Below are 23,913 nucleotides of genomic sequence, written 5' to 3'. Positions count from 1 at the left end.
CTGGTTATTGTAAATAGCTCTGCAATGAACATATGCATGCAGAGGGTATTTTTTTGTATTACACACACACATTTATTTTTGACTTAGTTTCTGAAACTCTAGTCATGAACATGTTTTTCTAGAATTATGAGTAAATAGAATCTTTCTATTAGAAAATGGACACTGGATGTAAAACAAATGCAACACTGATATTATTCTCAGGTATGATTTATTACAATTGAGGTATGTTCAAAAGACCATGGAATCTGAGAATCCCCTTTATAATTTTATTTATTTAAATAAAATGCATACATAGTTGACATAGTTAATCAGAATAATTTATTTCTAGGTAAGTTATTGAAAAAAGTGGAAAGAAAAAAAATAAAATGGATGAGAAGAGAAAAAGAGAAAAGAAAAAGTACAGTTAGCAAGTTCATTTGTGTAAATATGTATCACTAATAAAGTCATTAATAGCAGACGGTTTAGTAAGCTCTTGTTATATGTCCAGACTGTTAAGTTGGGGTTTTTCCTTAGGGATGAAAGCATCAACAAATGAAGTTCATAAATTCAAAATTATGATATTTAAATTTTAGGGTCATATACTCTGGTGCAGGGCATCCTGGAAGAGGTCTAGTTCTTGTTCTTTTTTTTTTTGTTTTTGGGCCACACCCCGGCGGTGCTCAGGGGTTACTCCTGGCTGTCTGCTCAGAAATAGCTCCTGGTAGGCACGGGGGACCATATGGGACACCGGGATTCGAACCAACCACCTTAGGTCCTGGATCTGCTGCTTGCAAGGCAAACGCCGCTGTGCTATCTCTCCGGGCCCAAGAGGTCTAGTTCTAACATGGTAGGTGCCAGGATTTCAAGGAAAAAGGGAGACATGTGGGAGGGTGCCGACACTCACTCCAAGAAAAGTCTTAATGATATCAGTACAACACCTGGCCAACCTGAAGTGTGGTGAGACTGGTGTCCCAGCAGGTAATCGTAGAGGGTCAGTGATGAAGCAGACCATCGGAAAACAGGGATTCTGGGTGATGGAGGCAGCAAGCATGGCTTCAGCACGGTGAAGACTTGGCCCACTCTTTCTTCTTGAGATGGCCAGCTTTGTGCTGCCTGGGCTGGTGTCGCCATAATCTTTTATGGCTCAGTTTACATCTCATCTGAAGAAAGAGTGAGTTGGTTGGCCTAGTTTGAACCTGGTGATTGTGTTTGTGCCCCTTTTTAATACTTAAAAAGTTTTACAAAACTAAATGTCTCTTTTCTCAGTTTGGTTTTGGGGCCATGTCAAGTGGTGTTTGGGGGGCTTTTCTTGGTCTAGAACTCAGTTCTAGGTGGTGCAGATTCAAATCAGAGGAACATTCTCTGAATATTCAAGTCTATTCCACCATATCAAGGATCTGTCTCTATTCCAATACCATGCTGCTTTAATAAGTATAGCTTTGTAATACAACTTAAAATTTGGGAAAGTGATGCCTCCCATATTCCTTTTCCCAAGGGTTGCTTTAGCTATTCGTGGGTATTTATTGTTCCAAATGAATTTCGGGAGTGTTTGATCCATTTCTTTGAAGAATGTCATGGGTGTCGTCAGAGGGATTGCATTAAATATGTACAATTCTTAGAGGAGTATTGCCATTTTTCCTTGTGTCCTCTTTTATTTCTTGAAGCAGGGTTTTGTAGTTTTCTTAAACTCTCTAGTTAAGTTTACTCTTTTATTTCTTGAAGCAGGGTTTTGTAGTTTTCTTAAACTCTCTAGTTAAGTTTACTCCAAGATATTTTAGTTTGTGTGACACTAATGTGAATGGGATTGTTTTTAAGAATGCCGTTACTGGGCCGGGCGGTGGCGCTAAAGGTAAGGTGCCTGCCTTGCCTGCGCTAACCTTGGACGGACCGCGGTTCGATCCCCCGGTGTCCCATATGGTCCCCCAAGCCAGGAGCAACTTCTGAGCACATAGCCAGGAGTAACCCCTGAGCGTCAAATGGGTGTGGCCCAAAAACCAAAAAAAAAAACCAAAAAAAAAAAAAAAAGAATGCTGTTACTTCTCTATCATTATTGGTGTATAAGAAGGCCATTGATTTTTGCATGTTGATTTTTTTGTAGCCTGCCACTTTGCTATATGAATCTATTGCTTCTAGAAACCTTTTGGTAAAGTCTTTAGGGTTTTCTAAATATATTATCATGTCATCTGCAAACAGTGAGAGCTTGATTTCTTTCTTTTCTATCTGGATGCCCTTGATATCTTTTTCTTGCCTAATAGCTATGGCAAGAACTTCCAGCACTATGTTGAATAGGACCTCTGAGAGAAGGAAGCCGTGCCTTGTACCAGATATTAGAGAAAAGGCTTTTAGTTTATATCAACTGAGAATAATATTTGCCATTGACTTGTGGTAGATGGCTTTGACTATATTGAGAAAAGTTCTTTCCATTCCTATCTTGATGAGAGTTTTTTAATCAAGATTGGGTGTTGGACCTTATCGAATGCTTTCTCTGCATCTATTGATATGATCATATGACTTATTTTTCTTTTTGTTGATATGGTGTATTATGTTGATTGATTTATGTATGATAAACCATCCTTGCATTCCTGGGATGAAACTACTTAGTTGTGTGAATGACATTTTTGATGAGGCATTGGATCCTATTTGCCAGGATTGTGTTGAGGATCTTTGCATCTGTGTTCATCGGGAATATTGGTCTGTAGTTTTTTTGTTTTGTTTTGTTTTTTGTTTTGTTTTGTTTTTGCAGCATCTCTGTCTGTCTTGGTATCAGGGTGATGCTAGCTTCAAAAGCTTCGGAAGTATTACTATTTCTTCAATTTTATGGAAGAGCCTGAAAAGGATTGGTAGTACTTCCTTTTGGAAGTTTTGAAGGAATTCATTAGTGATTCCATCTGGAACTGGCTTTTGTTTTTGGGAAGACTTTTGATTACCATTTTAATTTCCTCAGTAGTGATGGGTCTGTTTAGATATGCCAAATTATCCTGGCTTAACCATGGAAGATTATAAGTGTCCAAAAATTTATCTATTTCTTCCAGGTTCTCATGTTTCTGACTTTTTTTTTGGGGGGGGGCCCACACCCGGCAGTGCTCAGGGGTTACTCCTGGCTGTCTGCTCAGAAATAGCTCCTGGCAGGCACGGGGGACCATATGGGACACCGGGATTTGAACCAACCACCTTTGGTTCTGGATCGGCTGCTTGCAAGGCAAACGCCGCTGTGCTATCTCTCCGGGCCCAGGTTCTCATGTTTCATGGTACAGAGTTTCTCAAAGTTCTCTGGTTACCCTTTTAATCTGCAGTTTCTGTAGTGATCTCCCCCTTTTCATTTTTTTTTATTTTATTTTTATTTTATTTTTATTTTTTTATTTAAACACCTTGATTACATACATGATTGTGTTTGGGTTTCAGTCATAAAAGGAGCACCACCCATCACCAGTGCAACATTCCCATCACCCAAGTCCCAAATCTCCCTCCTCCCCACCCAACCCCCGCCTGTACCCTAAACAGGCTCTACATTTCCCTCATACATTCTCAATATTAGGACAGTTCAAAATGTAGTTATTTCTCTAACTAAACTCATCACTCTTTGTGGTGAGCTTCCTGAGGTGAGCTGGAACTTCCAGCTCTTTTCTCTTTTGTGTCTGAAATTTATTATTGCAAGAATGTCTTTCATTTTTCTTAAAACCCATAGATGAGTGAGACCATTCTGCGTTTTTCTCTCTCTCTCTGACTTATTTCACTCAGCATAATAGATTCTGTGTACATCCATGTATAGGAAAATTTCATGACTTCATCCCTCCTGACAGCTGCATAATATTCCATTGTGTATATGTACCACAGTTTCTTTAGCCATTCGTCTGTTGAAGGGCATCTTGGTTGTTTCCAGAGTCTTGCTATGGTAAATAGTGCTGCAATGAATATAGGTGTAAGGAAGGGATTTTTGTATTGTATTTTTTTGTGTTCTTAGGGTATATTCCTAGGAGTGGTATAGCTGGATCGTATGGGAGCTCGATTTCCAGTTTTTTGGAGGAATCTCCATATTGCTTTCCATAAAGGTTGAACTAGACAGCATTCCCACCAGCAGTGGATAAGGGTTCCTTTCTCTCCACATCCCCGCCAGCACTGTTTGTTCTCATTCTTTGTGATGTGTGCCATTCTCTGTGGTGTGAGGTGGTATCTCATTGTTGTTTTGATTTGCATCTCTCTGATGATTAGTGATGTGGAGCATTTCTTCATGTGTCTTTTGGCCATTTGTATTTCTTCTTTGTCAAAATGTCTGTTCATTTCTTCTCCCCATTTTTTTTTTTTTATCTTTTAGGATTGGGGGTGTGGGACACCATCATGTGGGATCACTCCCAGTGTGGCTTGGGAAGCTATATAATGCTGGGGATCAAACTTGAGGCTTCTTTGGAGAAAAATGTGCTCCATCTTTTGAGCTATTTTCCTGGCCTCCTTTTTTGTTGTTTGGATTGGTTCGGAGGCCACTCCCAGCAATGCTTAGAAACTATTCCAGGGTTGGTGCTCAGAGATCACTTTTAATAGGCTCAGGAGACCTGCAGTATCAGAGAACAGATCTAGCTCCAATCCCTCCTTTGATTCCTTTGATATCAGAAGCATTGTTTGCCCTCCAGGAACTAATTATACTTCTGCAGAAACAAAACAAATATGTGAAAAGGCTATATACTAGTAACAGATAGAAATATTTAGTGGGCCAGACAGATTGTATAGGAGGTAAGAGTCTTGCATGTGGCTGGTTCAAGTCCCTTGGCACCACATATGATCCCCCATTTTTTGATGGGATTAGATGTTTTTTTCTTGTAAATTTCTGTCAGTGCCTTGTATATTTTGGAGATTAGCCCTTTGTCTGATGGGTATTGGGTGAATAGATTCTCCCACTCAGTGGGTGGCTCTTGTATCCTGGGCACTATTTCCTTTGAGGTGCAGAAGCTTCTCAACTTAATATATTCCCATCTGTTAATCTCTGTTTTCACTTGCTTGGAGAGTGCAGTTTCCTCCTTGAAGATGCCTGAAGTCTCAATGTCCTGGAGAGTTTTGCCTATGTGTTGTTCCCCCTTTTCATTTTTAATATGGTTTACTAAGTTTCTCTCTCTCCTTTTTTTGTGAGTTTTGCTAGTGGTTTATCAATCTTGTTTATATTTTTTTTTTTGTTGTGGTTTTTGGGTCACACCCGGCAGTGCTCAGGGGTTACTCCTGGCTCCATGCTCAGAAATTGCTCCTGGCAGGCATGGGGGACCATATGGGACGCTGGGATTCGAACCGATGACCTCTTGCATGAAAGGCAAACGCCTTACCTCCATGCTATCTCTCCAGCCCCAATCTTGTTTATATTTTTAAAGAACCAACTTTTGATTTCATTAATCTTTTGGGTTGCTTTTTGGATTGATACTTCAGTGGTTTCTGCTTTAAGCTTTGTTATTTATTTCTGCCTACCTATTTTGGTTCCTTTTGTTGATCAATTTCTAATTTTATAAGCTGTGTCATTAAGCTATTTATGTAGGCTCCTTTTCTTTCTTCTTTCTTTCTTTCTTTCTTTCTTTCTTTCTTTCTGCCTTCCTTTCTTCCTTCCTTCCTTTCTTTCTTTCTTTCTTTTTTCTTTCTTCTTTCTTTCTTTCTTTCTTTCTTTCTTTCTTTCTTTCTTTCTTTCTTTCTTTCTTCTTTCTTCCTTCCTTCCTTCCTTCCTTCCTTCCTTCTCTTCCTTCCTTCCTTCCTTTCTTCCTTCCTCCTTCCTACCTTCCTTCCTTCCTTCCTTTCTTTCTTTCTTTCTTTCTTTCTTTTCTTTCTTCTCTTTCTTATTCTTCTTCTTTCTTTCTTCTTTCTTTCTTTCTTTCTCTTTCTTTTTCTTTCTTCTTTCTTTTCTTTCTTCTTTTCCTTTTCTTTCTTTCTTTCTTTCTTTCTTTCTTTTTGGTTTTTTGGGCTACACCCGGCAGTGCTCAGGGCTTTCTCCTGGCTGTCTGCTCAGAAATAGCTCCTGGCAGGCACGGGGGACCATATGGGACACCGGGATTCGAACCAACCACCTTTGGTCCTGGATTGGCTGCTTGCAAGGCAAACACCGCTGTGCTATCTCTCCGGGCCGTAGGCTCCTTTTCTGATGTGTGCTGGCAAAGCTATAAATTTTCCTCTTAGTACTGCTTTTGCTGCATCCCATAAATTCCAATAATTTGTGTGTTCATTGTCATTTGTTTCCAGGAATGTTTTGATTTCCTCTTTGATTTCATCTTTTACCCACCAATTGTTCAGTAATGAGCTGTTTAATTTCCAAGTATTAAAGTTTCTTCTTCTGTGTCCCTTTGTAGTTTCAGTGCCTTGTAATCTGAGAAGGTAGTCTGTATGATTTCTATCCTCCTGACTTTGAGATATGTTTTATGGGCCAGCATGAAATATAGTATATATATATATATACATATATATACCTACTACTTCACTTTCTTCTATCTCTTTTCAGACCTAGTATATTCTTTTGTATTTCAGTCTGGTTGACATATCAAGGGGTTTACAGGGCAGTGTTGAGGTCTCTCACTATTATTGTGTTGCTACTGATATCTTCTTTTGTATTTGTCAACAATGGTATTAAATACTTTTTCTGGTCTCTCATTTGGTGCATATATATTTAGGAGCTGTACATATCCCTTGATTAGTAGAAAATGTCCATCTTTGTCCTATATAGCTTTTATGAGTCTAAATTTGTGTCATCTGATAGTGATATGACCACCCATTATTTTAAGGGAGTAATTTGCTTGGATGACTTTCTTGCAGTCTTTGATTTTGAGTCTATGTTTGTACTGACTATTCAGATGTGTTTCTTCTAGGCAGCAGATGACCCTCAAGTCTCAATTTTAAAAGTTACAAAGAAGGAGGCTGGTGAGGTGGCACTAGAGGTAAGGTGTCTGCCTTGCAAGTGCTAGCCAAGGAAGGACCGTGGTTCGATTCCCCGGCGTCCCATATGGTCCCTCCAAGCCAGGGGTAATTTCTGAGCGCTTAGCCAGGAGTAACCCCTGAGCATCAAATGGGTGTGCTCTCCCAAAACAAAACAAAAATAAAAGTTACAAAGAAGAAGATAGGAAAAGCTTCAATACTTGGAAATATAAAAATGCTTCTAAATAATAACTGGATCACAGAGAAAAATCTTATTTTGAAATAAGAATGAGGAAACAAGTGACCTGAACTATGGGACACAACAAAAGCAGTGTTAAAAGTAAAATTAATAGAAATAAGTCTTACATTAGAAAGAAGAAAAAGATAAAATCAACAACCTAAACATATATCTTAAGAACTTAGAAAAGAAACAAAAAATGAATTCCAAAACTAGTAGAATAAATAATAAACACTGAACAGAAATCAATGATATAGAAATAAAACACTTATACAAAGTGTCAATAAGATAGGACCCTTAGCTAGATTCCTGACAAGAAAAAACAGAAATAAACCTTAGTTCACCAAATAGGATCAGAGATAAAATAAAATAAGTTAAAATAAAAAAAAAGAATTTAAAATAAGTCCCCTGGAAATACAACTGATAATAAGAAGTTATGAAGTGCTCTATGGCATCAATCTGGAGATTTTTTTTTTTTTTTTTTTTTGGGCCACACCTGGTGGAGCTCAGGGGTTATTCCTGGCTACCTGCTCAGAAATAGCTCCTGGCAGGCTTGGGGGACCATATGGGATGCTGGTTTCGAACCAACCACCTTAGGTCCTGGATCAGCTGCTTGCAAGGTAAACCCTGCTGTGCTATCTCTCCAGCCCTCAATCTGGAGAATCTTGAAGAAACAAATAAATTCATAGAATCAAATAATACTTAAAACTGAATGAGAAGAAAGTAAAAAAAAACTTGAACAGACTAATTGCAAACAGGAATATTGAAACAGTAATTAAAAAAACCCTCAAGAATGAAAGCCTTGGTCCAGCTGGAATCATTGGGTGAGTTTTTATCAAAACAACAACAACAACAACAACAACAACAACAACAAACACCTTAAAATTCCTATACTTCTAAAGCTCTCCCAAAATATTGAAGAAATAGGAATCCTTCTAAACAGCTTCTATAAAACCAATTTTACACCAATACTCTAAGCAGATAAAGATATCTATTAAATATATCTATACAGAAAATTTCTGAACAGTTTCACTGATGAGCCAAAATTCTCAACAAAATCCTTGAAAACCAAACCCAACCATTATCAAATAGTACTGAAATGTGAGAGATGCATAAGTATTTCACATAAGAGTGCAAGGATGATACAACATATGTGAATCAAATAATGTAATATATTGTATCAGTAAAATAAAATATGTAAGTGCCTTCCTTTTTTCATCCTTTGCTTTATTTTGGTTGTTGTTTTGGTGATGATTTTTTGTTGTTGTTGTTGTTGTTTTTTGTCATCGCTTTTTGTTGTTGTTTTACTTTTTTTTTTTTTTTTTGGTTTTTGGGTCATACCCGGCAGTGCTTCAGGGGTTACTCCTGGCTCTCCATTTAGAAATCGCTCCTGGCAGGCTTGGGGGACCACATGGGATGCTGGGATTCGAACCACCATCCTTCTGCATGCAAGGCAAACACTTTACCTCCATGCCATCACTCTGGCCCTGTTGTTTTACTTTTTTACTTTTTTCTTTTAAATTATTATTTTTAGCCACTAGATGGATTACTCCCAGTTTTTTTTTCATTCTTTTATTTTTCCAACAGAACCACATAGAACTTTAATCATCTTGTTCTCCTTCATAAATTGAGGGGGGAAATGGATGGTATCAGGAGCAACAAGCCGCATGAACATTGAGTGAAAATAAAAAAATGATCAGAATTAAGCACCAAACCCAAAGTCAACAACAATATACAATCTACAACAAGCTATCCACAAAGGAGACCTGTTACACTAGCAGTCCATGGGGCAAAGGGGGAAGGTATGGGATGCATGCTGGGAACAGGGGTGGAGGGAGGACAATACTGATGGTGGGAATGGCTCTAATTCTTTGTCACTATGTACCCTAAATATTACTGTGAAAGACTTGTAATTCACTTTGATCACAATAAAAATATTAAGTTTATTTATTTTTTTGTTTTGGGGCCATACCTGGCAGTGCTTAGTGCTTATTTCTGGCTTTGCTCTCAGGGATCACTCTTTTTGGCCTTAGGGTACCATATGGGGTTCTGGAGATTGAATTTGGATTAGTTGCATGTAAGGCAAATGCCCTACTTGCTATACCTTTACTCCAGCCCATCACTGAAATTTTTATTTTTTAATTCTAGGGAAAACTCAGATCAAGTGATGCTATTAAAACTATGTATAGTAATAATTAATAAGTTGACTTGTAGAGACTATAAACTCCTACAGTCCTACATTTAAATAGCTAATTTCATAATTACAACCATACTTTCATGATTACAACAATACATGTCATGAGATATAAAATTTAAAGCAGTACTTTCTATCATATTGATTCCACAAGTGAATTATTGTTCACATAACAGAGGATCCGAAAGTTAGAACCTAAAACCCAAGTCAAATTTAGATGAAAAAAGTATCAATTATCTTTTTTATATCAATCCTAGTATAATTCAATGGTATTTTTTCTTATCAAGCAATAGATGTATGAATATGTAAATTCATACAGACTGGCATAACACTGAGCTTTCATTGAGTCACACCTCAAATTTATGTACTTACATTATTGCTTTTAAAAAATGTGATGAAGACATTATATATTATTTTATGAAAGACAAAGTTCTTCAGGTCCCACAGTGTAGTCTCTAGACAAAAAAGCACGGTGATGTAAAAGAAACCTGCAAACGCCAATGCAAGCAAAAAGTGTGCAATCCCATCTTCTCCAAAATTGTAGATACTGTTCTCAACACCTGAAAATGATAAAAAAAGACAGCCTTACTGTATGAACTGATAAGTAAGATAAAAGTCAAGATTATCACAAATAATAATAGATGTCCAAAATTAATTTAAAAATCAGAATTAGTGAAAATAATTATCTTTTTTTTTTTTTTTTGGTGGTTTTTGGGTCACACCCGGCAGTGCTCAGGGGAAACTCCTGGCTCCATGCTCAGAAATTGCTCCTGGCAGGTACAGGGAACCATATGGGAAGCTGGATTCGAACTGATGACCTTCTGCATGAAAGGTAAACGCCTTACCTCCATGCTATCTCTCCAGCCCCGGAAATAATTATCTTAATATTTCATATTTCTCTAATCTTATTTTACCTGTTAGATATAGTTATTATAAGGAAGACAAGTAGTTTTGATGTGAACTGGAAATATCTAATAGGAGAAATGTGCCTGCCACAAAGGAGGGATGGAGGGGGGACAGAAATTAGGGATATTGGCGTAGATTGGTGTTGAAACATTATATACCGGAAACTCCATTACAAATATCTGTGTAACTTTGTAATTTACAGTCGATTCAACTAAAAAATTAAACAATATTTAATTAACAGTTTTGGGCTTGTTTTTGCTCTTGTGTCATACCCAGCAGTATGATTGATACGAGGGAATCTGTTGCCATTTTATTTAAAGATTTTGAATGCTTTTTACACTGCTTTTCATATGCAGTCATTTAGTTTGAATATGACATATAGTTTGAATGCAGTCATTCAGTTTGGACATGACAAATGCTCTCGGTTCTTGTTTGAGAGTTATTTTTAATTACTTATTATTATTATTATTGTTTGAGAGTGATTGTAATTGCTTATTAAAATTACTTATTATTACTTGTTTTGAATTACACTCGTTCAAATCTGAGTGATAACCTTATAGTGTAGAGGATTTTGGTTGCGAGGACCTTTTCATACATTTAAGAAATCTGATATGAATCTATTATTTTCCTCCCTTTTGTATATGAGTCCTTGCTCTTCCATTCCTAGTTTAAGGAGGATATGAACTGACACTTATTCAAAGATGTCTTATGGATGTTATGATGCACATAAAGAAGTGCTTATTATTACTTATTATCAGAGAAATACAAATAAAATTATGGTGAGATATCATTTCATACCAATGAGAATGGCATGTGTCAAAATGACTGGAAATAACCACTGTCGGAGGGATGTGTAAATGGGCATCCCCATTTACTCATTGGTGGGAATGTTATCTAGTTCATCCTCTTTGGAAAACATTCTGAAGGATTCTCAAAATAGAGTAGGCCTCCCAGATGATCAGTGATTCTAGTTCACAGTTTAAGGTTAGCAGACTTAAAGACAAAAACCAGTATCCACATAAGAAAATATTGATAATAGCTAGAATTTTTTTTTTGTTTTTGGGCCACACCCGGCGTTGCTCAGGAGTTACTCCTGGCTGTCTGCTCAGAAATAGCTCCTGGCAGGCAGGGGGGACCATATGGGACACTGGGATTCGAACCAACCACCTTTGGTCCTGGATCGGCTGCTTGCGAGGCAAACACCGCTGTGCTATCTCTCCGGGCCCAACTAGAAATATTTTTAAAAGCATGAGGCATTTATAACCAAAGAGACAAAAATATAACTATTTTGGTTATTTGCGAATTATAAAATAATTAACTTAACCCTAGTAATTATATTTCACATTGTTCTGGTATAGTGAAATAGTTACATTTTTTTCTTTTTTTTCTTTTTTTGTTTTTTGGGCCACACCCGGTGGTGCTCAGGGGTTACTCCTGGCTGTCTGCTCAGAAATAGCTCCTGGCAGGCACGGGGGACCATATGGGACACCGGGATTTGAACCAACCACCTTTGGTCCTGGATCGGCTGCTTGCAAGGCAAACGTTGCTGGGCTATCTCTCCGGGCCCAGTTACATTTTTTCCTACAATTGTATATAAATGACTAGACTGTATTATGCATACAATATAAATATTCTATTTTCCTGAACATTTGAATCAATCTAAATTATGAAATAAGCCTAAAATAGGAGAGATCTATAGATTACCTTTATTTTACCTTGATTTTGATGTTTTGGAACTGATTCTAAATCTGGTAGTGGCTTAATGCAATTTATCTTGGTTCTATCTGACACTTTATTTCTAACTTTGCCCCCAGTCTGTGACATAATGTTGGAATATAAAGTAATATCAAGCCTGATTATTATTAGTGAAGGCACAGCATTCTCTTATTTCTCACAATATAGGTTTAAATGTGGAATTCTGGAAAGGAATTATGTGGTTTTAAATTACTTTGGGAGCTTCAGGTACTCACGTTCTTTCGTGCAGTTCAGATAGACACTTGCATTTTTCCTGGAACATAATTTTTTAATTTCATAGTCATCAAACACCTTGCTGAGACTCATAACAAAGTTGTAACTAGGAAGCAGCATTAGTGCAGTTTTTATGACATATTTTTGTACAAATTCAATACCTGTTTTTAAAAAGATAATATATTAGCTTCAATTATAAGAAGATCACAAGCTCCCATAACAGTTTTCCTTAAGTTAATTAAAACACTCTTTGACAATTATCCATTTAGCAGATGATACTTGAGAATGTCTAAAATTATGCTTTGTTTTCTCTGATAGTTTATAGCATAGATCTGTCATATAATTCTAAAGGTTTTTGTATGAATACTGTTTCTTTAATATACATTTTCCTCCACTTCCTTTTGCTCCTTTTTTTTTTTCATCTTGCAACACCAGATCAGTGACTTGGGATTGTTCCTGGGGTCCAAGCAGTATCAGAGATTGAGTTTGGGGGCTCCCTCATGAAAAGCATGTGCTCCAGCACTTAGAGCTATTTCCTTGCCCTTCCTTTATGTGTGGGTTTGCTATTAAAATCCCTATTTTGGTTTGTTGTAAGTTTTTCTACTCAGTTTCCTATGCAGTCTACAAAATGGAAAAATCTTGGGATTTAGAATTTCACTTGGCCTCAATTTTTTAATTGATTCCTTGACCAATAATGTATTTTAAGACTTTAAACAAATTTTTAATCTAATATATATTGTTTTAAGTGGAAGGCAATTCATAAAGTCTTCCAATCAGCTGGGAACAAATTGTTGTCAATCTGTTGTCAAATCCAATAGGCTATGCCATATTTCTTTTATTTGTCACTTCAAATCAGTTTTGTACTCTTTAATATTATATCTTTTTGCTCTGGGAGGACTGTTTTTATAGAATATTATGAAGGCCTTCTTCGTTTTCTGACTTTTGGTTGATCTAAGTCCCTAGTTTTTCATGGGAATGAGGATTCACTAATATGCTATTTTTTATTTTTTTCTTGATATAAATTTCTTTTTTTAAATAATATATTTATTTAAACACCGTGATTACAAACATAATTGTGGTTGGGTTTCAGTCATTTGTGTGTGTTTATTGTTTCAAATGAGTTTCAGGAGCGTTTGATCATTTCTTTGAAGAATGTCGTGGGTATTTTTAGGGGAATTGCATTAAATCTGTACAAAATATGCTGATTTTTGAGGGCCTTAGAAGTAGTGGTGGGGGCTGATGCCATTCCTGGTGATTGTCTAGCAACCTGCTTGCCAACTGAATGTGAGAGCTCAAGAATAGTGAGCCCCTATTACACAAGACTCTCTCCTGTTCTAAGTTTAGGACAAATTTCTGGCCGTGTGACCATATTGAGGGGACCATATAGAGTGCCAGGGAGTGTACCTGGCTGGTCATGTGCAAGACAAGTGCCCTACCTGCTGTATTATCTATCTCTCTGGCCCCATAATTAAAATTCTTATCCTCAAACATTTATTTTCATTTTTAAAACATGCCTATTGCCTGGAGAAAAGGAAAACTGTATAAAGTTCTTACCAGAGCGATGTGCTATGGAGTAAACCACCACAGTAAAAACATGGGAAAAGTAGTTAAAGAGGGTGAGCTTGACATAAGCAGTAGTAATACTAGAAAACAGAAAGCTTCCAAGATAAACGAGAGGAACAACAGACCAGCCATACAGCATGAAGATCATCATTGTTTGCAAAAATTGGAAATTTTCAACAAATGCTTCCACTCCGCAGTATTTGAACACTCCCTGAGACAAAGAACGAGTGGTAAGAGCAAGGTAAAGGTGTAAGCAGTAAGGCAAAACATTTAGGAAACATCAAGCCTGCCTTTATCAGAGCACAGAACTAAAACATAAAATTGCTTAATTTTTCTACTAGAAACAATGTTATTTTAAAATCACCTCTCCCCATAGTTAAAGTTAAAGTAACTATGTTTGCATTAAGACCCACCCTTAAGTTTCCCAGAAAAAAATGTAACTTAGGAAGCAGACTATTTCCCTAAATTTTTTTCCATGTTGTATTATGGTGTCTTCCTTGAATCATCTTCCCCCCAAATTAACTCATCAACTAGTCCTATTCTTTGATTGAAACATTTTTATTTTATTGATTAAACATTTTATTAAAATAAACATTTTATTTTAGGTTACATGGTTACAATAGTATTTATATTTATGGTTTTACTGTAAAAGCAAATTCACCACCAAGTGCCCAATACTCTCTACCACTGTCCTTATATTACTTCTAGGTCATCTCTGTCTTCCTCCCACTCCTTCCCAGCACCCCTCTTTTGTTTCTTGGTAACCTTGGTTTGTACTCTAAGGCCAAGGGTTTGCCATTGTTTAAAGTCTGTATCTTTGTTTTGTCTTTTTAGATACCACAGATCAATGAGATCATGTGATATTTGTCTTCTCCCAGACATATTTATTTTTGTACAAAACCTCATATTTATTATTAATCTATAAGTTCTCACAAATCAAAATATTCTTAATGGCTGGCTAACTCCTTTTTCTTGTCATAGAACAAATAAAAATAGATTGATCTTTTAATACAGGATGCCTGAAGGTAAATATATTTCTATGACATTTTAGAAGTTGCCCTTCTTTGTAAAATCATGAAATTTCTGGTGCTTTATATAACAAAATTAATATATATTTTTAAGTTCTTGGTTCACGCCTGGCAGCACTCAGGGGTTACTTCTGGCTCTGTGCTCAGAAATCGCACCTGGCAGGCTCAGGGGACCATATGGGATGCTGGGATTTGAACCACTGACCTTCTGCATGAAAGGCAAATGCCTTACCTCCATTCTATCTCTTGAGCCTCAAATATTGTTATTTTTTATAATTTTGCTTCAAAATACAATTTTTTGGTCATGCTTTATTTTTTATTTTTTTTATCTTTTATATAAACTCTTTATTTAAGCACCATGATTAGAAACACGATTGTAGTTGGGTTTCAGTTTTTAACAGAACAGTGCAACATTCCCACCATCAGTGCCCCCCTCCCTTTTTCCCATCCCCTGCCTGTGTTTGAGACAGGCATTTTACTATAGTTAATTTTTTTTAAAGTTTAGTAAGCTCTTCTTTTTTCTTTTTTAAAGGATGAATTAAAAAAATACAATAATAATGACGTGAGATCAGCAATTTTTGTTTTGTTTTGTTTTGGGCCACACCCGTTTGATGCTCAGGGGTTACTCCTGGCTAAGCGCTCAGAAATTGCCCCTGGCTTGGGGGGACCATATGGGACGCCAGGGGATCAAACCGCGGTCCTTCCTTGGTTAGCGCTTGCAAGGCAGACACCTTACCTCTAGCGCCACCTCACTGCCTCGGCAATTGTTGTTTGCACAGGCCAGGAGTCTCAAACTCAATTTACCTGGAGGCCGCAGGAGGCAAAGTAGGGGTAAGGCAGGGCCGTATAAGGGATTTCGCTTACTGAATATTCGCAATAAAAATCGCAGTAGTAAGAAAAAAATCGCAAAAAATCGCATTAAACATTTGCATACCCCAAACGGAACTGCTCGGGGTATGCAAATGTTTAATGCAATTTTTTTTCTTACTAATGTGATTTTTATTGTGATTATTCGGTAAGCGAATAATCGCGAATACTGCGATATTTGAAGGCCAGCCGCGGGCCACAAAATGTACGGAGGTCCGCAAATGGCCTGAGGGCCGCGAGTTTGAGACCTCTGGCATAGGCCCAGCAAAATATGGGGAAAATGGGAAAAAAAAAAGCCTTGGCCTAAAAACAAGGAGACCTTACCCCTGAAGTTTTCTGGGCTTCAGGCATACTAGATTGTTCAACCACTGAGTCATTCTCTGTGGTCCCAGTGAAATTTTTTCGCATATTATCTGTTGTTGGTGTCAGGCTTCTGTAGTTAAAGATTCTATTTTTTGTGCATTTCCTTCATCGAAGTCAGGATGATGTGGAGCATCCTCTAGTTTTATCTCACCATTAGATGCAGAGAGCCCTGCTCTGCAAGTAGGTTGTTGCCGTTGCTAAGTTGTCTGGGTGTTAAATGAACACTCTTTGGAGTAAGTCAATGCCAGGGTAGTGGCAGGGTCTTCCCTGGTAGAGGTTTGCTTCCTGGTGATGTTATAGACAATTGTGGTTGTTTCCATAGATGGTATCTATGGTTTAGGGGTGTATGGGTAATGCCTATTCTTTTGAGGTCTGAGCCAAGTCATTATGCCAATGTTCAGGGTATAAGGCCTAACTGCATTACAAAATTTGTGTTCCTATCTCCATCAGATAAGAACTTGTTTGCATATGTAATATTTTTCCATTTTAATGTGCCTATGCAAAAGAGGAATGATGCCACAAGATATTGTTGATGCATCTGGGGGCCGAGGGAACAAGTCCAACAATCCCCGTAACTTGGTTCTAACATGAACTCTAAACAGAGAGACTCTTCTACCAGAATTCCTTATTGAACAGATCACAAAGAAAAAAAAAACAGTCAGCAAAACTGTCACTATATAAGAGGATATTAAAAAAGAGTTATAGCTGTTAAGGGAATATATCTAAGGTATATAAAGGAGATATACATGTCCCTTTTATGTCTTTAGAAATAGTCGGGGGGAAGGTGTTGAATCCAGGACACCACTTTGGTCTGTCATTTGGCCCTCTGGAGTCTGCAAAACAACTCCCAGCAGTCTCATATCAGGAGATGTCTTTGAGTGGGGACTTCTCAGAAACCAAGTATAGTAGCAAGCCCAGGTACACAATGAAGGAAGGTGGAAGATAGGAGGCCACTGAAAGCAGATAAATAGGAACAGAGTATTGGTTTATTCTCAGGCTGAGAGTCTGTTTTTTCACTTTGGGAGCTGGTTGGCAGCTGGCTTGAGTGGGATAATCTGCTTCATGAGGAGCCAAGAACTGAAGGTAAAGAGGTTAAGTGTGGGTTAATAGGCGGTGGGGGTGAGGGAGTAAAGGACTAAAAATCAGCTTGTAAGGTGGTGAGCCAGGGGGAGAAGGAAAGAATACAACATAGACATTCTGTATATTGTAAACATAGATTAAACCCTACGATATCCTATTAAACTATCTATACTTGACTAGCACCCCCACGCGGGTGGGAAGGAAAGTTGCAGGTAACTTCCTCAAGCCAGCCAATCTTGTGCAGGGTGGTGGTTGGGGAAAGCCTATGGTCCCCTTTAAACTCCTCCACAGCACCTACCTCGCTGGCCCCCTGGGCGGGTGCCCAGAGATAGTGGGTGCCCGGAGTCTCGGGTGGAAGGAGAAGGAAGGCTGTTGGGAATAGCCCGAGCCCCAGAGCCACGCCCCCAAGCTTGGTAAAAAGGCCTTTGGCATGTAGCCTTGCTACTCCCCATGCTGGCAAGGGCTTCCTCTCCCAGAAGAGGAAAGCGTTCCTTAATGAGCTGGAAGCTGGAAGTTCACCAACCTGCTCCCCACACTCACCCCCTCTTGTGCAGGGTGGGAGTTGGGGAAGACATATTTCACTTAAAATGATGTTTTTGGTTTCATCTGAGTTGCAACAAATATCAAGATTTCATCTTTTCTTATAAATGTTTTCTACTTGTTTTATAGAGGAAAAAGAAAAACACGGTTTCAGCATGCCTCTGCTTTCCTCCCATATAGTATAAGTGCAGCTCTGCACATAACCCAAGCCCACTTCCCCAGATTGCTGTTGGCAAAAGTTCCAGTAACTGACCACCCAAATCCTCCTATAAAAACTGTAACCCTGAGTTTTAATGTTCTTCTTTCTTCTTTGTGGGGGATGTCACAATATTTTCTAGGCCATGATGTTTCTCAAACCCTGTAAAACTGTCAAAAAATGTAACCAATAAAGTTCTCTGTAGCCTCAAAAAGATGAAATAATGCTTGTTCTTTGTGCCTCCCTGAACTGTACCCTATAAAGAGCCCTGCTTGATCCTTGCTCGGGGTCTTTGTTCACTGGCTTGCTCTGAGGAGCGTCATGAGCATTGAACCGGATGCACCAGAAATAAAACACCTTTGCGACTTGCATGGCCCCCGTCTTTCCTCGAAGCTCTCGAGATGCCGCTCAGGAGAGGGGGAGTTATTCTCCATCCCTAACATTTTAATCACTTTATCTCAACTAATGGAATTGAGAATAAGTTCTAATTTATCTCTCTCTCTCTCTCTCTCTCTCTCTCTCTCTCTTTTTTTTTTTTTTATGGTTTTTGGGTCACACCCGGCAGCGCTCAGGGGCTACTCCTGGCTCTATGCTCAGAAATCACTCCTGGCAGGCTCAGAGGACCATATGGGATGCCGGGATTCGAACCACCGACCTTCTGCATGAAAGCAAACGCCTTACCTCCATGTTATCTCTCCGGCCCCAGAATTAAGAATAAGTTCAATTAGTTCTTTTTCTACTTGAGGAAAAGAAATGAAAGCACAATAAAAAGTAGAAAATATTGGAAAGAGGAAAATATTTAAAAAAAAGAATTTTTCAGAAATCTATATAAATAGTTGATAATTACATCTTATTTGAGGATAAGGAGGTTGCCTCCTCTGAGTAGTGGTACAATTATTTAGCACAACAAGAAATGGGAAGAAAGGCTAAAATAAAATACTACAAGACAAGATATATACTCAAGGTTTAGGCAAGCTATAACTTAATATGGTAAAAAGAATTCTTCCCAAGTTACCCCAAATAAGAATAGTAATATAATTTTTTTTGGCCACACCCGGCGATGCTCAGGAGTTACTCCTGATTATGTGCTCAGAAATCACTCCTGGCTTGGGGGACCATATGGGATGCTGGGGATTGAACTGAGGTCCGTCAGCTGCATGCAAGGCAAACACCCTATTTCTGTGCTATCACTTTGTCCCCTAGTAATATAATTTTTTTTTGGTTTTTGGGTCACACCTGGCAGAGCTCAGGGGTTACTTCTGGCTCTACGCTCAGAAATTGCCCCTGGCTGGCATGGGGGACCATATGGGATGCCGGGATTCGAACCACCGTCCTTCTTCATGGAAGGCAAACGCCTTACCTCCATGATATCTCGCCGGCCCCTAGTAATATAATTTCTAAAATTAAATAATTTGATTCTAAAAATTGTATGTAAACAGCTATAAAATTAATGAAATCAGTGACCCTCTTATACACAAATAATGATAGAGAAGAAATGGGCATTAAAAAAGTCCCATTCACACTAGTGCCACACAAACTCAAATACCTTGGAGTTAACTAAAGAGGCGAAGGACCTATACAAAGAAAACTATGAAATACTGTTTCAAGAAATAAAAAAGGACACAAGAAAATAGCAACATACTCTGTTCATGGATTGGGAGTATTAACATAATTAAAATGGCAATACTCCCCAAAGCTTTGTATAAATTTAATTAATTCCTCTATGAACACCCATGACATTCTTTAAAGAAGTGGATCAAACACTCCTGAAATTCATTTGGAATAATAAACACCCACAAATAGCTAAAGCAACCCTAAAAAAATGAAGATGGGAGGCAGTACTTTCCTCAACTTCAAGTTGTTAAAAGCACAAAACAATAGTCATTAAAGAAGTATGGAATTGGAATAAAGACAGACACTCAGATCAGTGGAATAGACTTGAGTATTCAGAGAATGTTCCCCAGATATACAATCATTTAATCTTTGATAAAGGGGCAGGAAATACAAAATAAAGCAAGAAAAACCTCTTCAATAAGTGTTGCTTATTGGTCAGCCACATAGAAAAAAGTGATCTTGGACCACCATCTAACACCATGCACAAAGGTCAAAACCAGCTGGATTAAAGGCCTTGATATCAGACCTGGAACCATAAGCTATATAGAAGAACACATAGGTAAAACACTTCATGACATTTAAACTAAAGGCATCTTAAGGAGGAAACACTACTTTCCAAACAAGTGTAAGCTGAGATAAACAGATGGGACTTTATCAAGCTGAGATGCTTCAGAACCTCAAAGGAAATAATGACTAGAATACAAAGGCCACCCAAAGAATGGGAGAAACTATTGACCCAATACTCATCAGATAAGGGGCTCATATCTAAGATATACATGTTACTGACAGAATTTAACAAGAAAAAATGTCTAACCTCATCAAAAAATGGGGAGAAGAAATGAACAGACAATTCCTCAAAGAAGAAATACAAATGGCCAAAAGGCAAATGAAAAAATACTCCCCATTACTAATCATCGGGGAGATTCAAATCAAAACAACAATGAGGTACCATCTCATTCCACAGAGACTGGCACTCATCACAAAGAACAAGAGCAATAAGTGCTGGTAGGGATGTGGAGAGAAAGTAATTCTTACTCACTGCTGGTGAGAATGCCATCTTTTTCAGCCTCTATGGAAAGTAATATGGCGATTCTTCAAAAAAAAAAAAAAACTGGAAATTGAGCTCTCATATGATCCAGCTATTTTACTCCTAGTGATATTCCTTAGGAACATAAAAGCATAATACAAAAAGGCCTTCTGCACACCTATATTCATTGCAGTGCTATTTACAATAGAATCTGGAAACAACCCAGATGCCCTTCAATAGATGAGTGGCTAAAGAAACTGTGGTACATATACAATATGGAATACTATGTAGCCATCAGGAAAAATGAAGTCATGAAATTTTCCTATACATGGATGGACCTGGAAACTATTATGCTAAGTGAAGTAAGTCAGAAGGAGAGAGATAGACACAGAATAGTCTCACTCATCTATGGCTTTTAAGAAAAATAAAAGGCATTATTGTAATAATACACAGGGACAATAGAGATAAGGGCTGGAAGGACGGCCCACTATATGAAGCTTACCACAAAGAGTGTTGAGTTCAATTAAAAAAATAACTACTCTGACAACTACCATGACAATGGTATATAGTGAATGAGGGAAATAGAATGCCTGTTTTGAATACAGGCCTGGTGGTGGGAGTGGAGGGAGATGGAAGCCATTGGTGGTTGGAACATTGCACTGATGTAGGGGTGTGTTTTGTTTATATATATATATAACTAAAACTTCACTACAAACATGTTTGTAATCATGGTGCTTAATTAAAGATATTTATTAAAAAATTAAAATTGCATGTACACAAACATAACATATTAAGATAGCTGGGAAATTCTGAAGAAGGTTAATGATGGAATCAAAGAAGGCAAATCCATAAAAAGCAACTAAGTGGATTTATGAAACTACCATAAGAAAACATAGATGCATCAGTAGAACAGAATAAAGAATACAAAAACAAAATGAAAAACAGAATAAAAAATACAAAAAAGTGATCCTTTAAGGAAAAAAAATACAACTTACTGAACTTAAAAACGAATTACTGTAGTAGAATGCCTGTCTCGAATACAGGCAGGGGATGGGAAGGGGGGAGGGGGTAATGTTGCACTGGTGAAGGGGGGTGTTCTGGTTATGACTGTAACCCAACTATGATCATGTTACTTAAATAAAAAATATATTAAAAAAAGCACAAATAATGGAAAAAAACACAAAAAAGTGCAAAAATCAGTGTTTGTAATTTGCGGGAAAGAGTGATTATGAAAAATAAGGTTAGAGGGGCTGGAGCTGTGACGCAAGTGGTTCACACACTAATCTAGGACAAACTGTGGCTAGATCCCCGGCGTCCCCAAGCCAGGAACGATTTCAGAGCGCAGAGCCAGGAGTAATTCCTGAGCGTCACCGAGTGTGGCCCAAATAAAACAAAACAAAACAAAAAAACCCCAGACAAATAAACACACACACACAAAGAAAAAGAATGTTAGAATAATAAGTAATCTACTTTGGAAAAGAATTAATCTTTATTTAGCCCTTTATCTAAATAATAATAATAATAATAATAATAATAATAATAATAGGTTTGTGAGTGAGGAGACAAATAGCAAAATATGCAACTGGTAATGTAAGCAGATTGATATATCATGGCTGAAAGACATGGTGGGAGATTCTAATAAATTTCTAGAACTGAGCTGTAAAATGACATAAGTAGTATTTCTCAAGCTTATGAGAGGAATATCTGCAAAGTGATATTAGCTTACCTAGTCAACCTCTTGGTGAGATCAGTAATTTTATTTTATTTATTTATTTTTTTTAATTTAAACACCTTGATTACATACATGGTTGTGTTTGGGTTTCAGTCATGTAAAGAACACCACCCATCACCAGTGCAACATTCCCATCACCAATGTCCCAAGTCGCCCTCCTCCCCACCCGACCCCCGCCTGTACTCTAAACAGGCTCTCCATTTCCCTCATACATTCTCATTATTAGGACAGTTCAAAATGTAGTTATTTCTCTAACTAAACTCCTCACTCTTTGTGGTGAGCTTCCTTCTCTTTTGTGTCTGAAAATTATTATTGCAAGAATGTCTTTCATTTTTCTTAAAACCCATAGATGAGTAAGACCATTCTGCGTTTTTCTCTCTCTCTCTGACTTATTTAACTCAGCATAATAGATTCCGTGTACATCCATGTATAGGAAAATTTCATGACTTCTTCTCTCCTGACAGCTGCATAATATTCCATTGTGTATATGTACCACAGTTTCTTTAGCCATTCGTCTGTTGAAGGGCATCTTGGTTGTTTCCAGAGTCTTGCTATGGTAAATAGTGCTGCAATGAATATAGGTGTAAGGAAGGGGTTTTGTATTGTATGAGATCAGTAATTTTAATAGTCTCTATAATGTAAGTTTATTAATAGAAGAACCCTTGTCTCTCTTCTCCATATTGTATCCATAATGCTTACTCCTCTGAAAAATTAAATATATGTGTTTAGGAAGGTGGTACTTTCTATTGTATTCAATAGGATGTTTAGAAGTTTTAAAGGCAAACTCTTATATAGCATGTAGGGAAAACTTAACCAATCAGCATTGTTGATAACACCAATGCTCTATTTTTCCAAATCTATCCTTATAGACTTGGCTCAGTTGTAGAAGAAGACACATATATTGCTGAGCCCCACTAAAACTTGTGAAGGGTTATAGGTTATAGGTTAAACAATAGTGGGTTAGGTGGTTCTTTAACAGCTGGACAAATTAATATAGTTTGCTTTATTTTGGGTGGACACATTTAGCAGAGCTCAAGGGCTTATTCTTGTTTCTATGCTCAGGGTCACTCTTGGTGAGCTTGGGGGGCCACATGGGGGGCAAGGATTGAACCCAGGTCAGTTGCATGCAAAGTAAATGCCCTATCCCCTGTACTTCATCCACACAGTTTTTAATCCTTGTATTTGACATATAAACAGTAGTTACTTGCTTTCTATTTCATAGGCAGAGACAAGTTGGAACTCTGGATGCTAAGCAAAGATAAGATCCTTTGTTTAAACAATTTGTTTAAAAAATTGTTAACATTTCCCAGAACCCTAATAAGAGTTTAAAACAAGGCAGAGTCAAGTCAAATAAACAAGAAAACTCAAGCAAACAAATATGTGAGAAACATAAAGTGAATTGCTTAGGGAGTAGGAGTGGAGAAAACCAAAGAAGAAAATGAAAAAAAAAAAAGTGAATATAAAATTCAACAATATGCTAAGACAGAGTGAACTGCAAATTGAAGTGTAAAACTAAGTTTAATTTTCATTATGCAGAATGATACTGAGCTTTTTAATAACATCAACCAGGGTTTTCAGACTCAGTTTTCATAACTGCAAATATTGATAATTAAATTTATTGCAGATAATCATACTATTTGGAAGACAACAATAGAAAGCATAAATATATAACCATAAAGGCAATGTTGGTATAGGTTTTAATAATTGATAGACAATAAGATGTGTCAGACATGTCTGAAGAGCCAGAT

General features: G+C 37.6%; 1 protein-coding gene across 1 annotated transcript in view; it reads right to left on the bottom strand.

The window, feature by feature from the left end:
• The window catches only part of LOC126029909 (phospholipid-transporting ATPase ABCA3-like), a 142,093-nt gene that overhangs the window by 13,416 nt on the left and 104,764 nt on the right, over positions 1–23,913 (bottom strand). The window contains exons 21-23 of the mRNA XM_049788150.1: positions 13,710–13,929; positions 12,158–12,316; positions 9,684–9,841 (exon numbers count right to left, since the gene is read on the bottom strand). Of these exons, the coding sequence (XP_049644107.1) occupies positions 9,684–9,841; positions 12,158–12,316; positions 13,710–13,929 (537 nt within the window). The remainder of the gene's footprint in view (positions 1–9,683; positions 9,842–12,157; positions 12,317–13,709; positions 13,930–23,913) is intronic.

This window comes from Suncus etruscus, chromosome 15 (genome assembly GCF_024139225.1).
Source record: "Suncus etruscus isolate mSunEtr1 chromosome 15, mSunEtr1.pri.cur, whole genome shotgun sequence".
Classification (NCBI taxonomy): domain Eukaryota; kingdom Metazoa; phylum Chordata; class Mammalia; order Eulipotyphla; family Soricidae; genus Suncus; species Suncus etruscus.
This window is presented reverse-complemented; position numbering and strand designations above follow the sequence as displayed.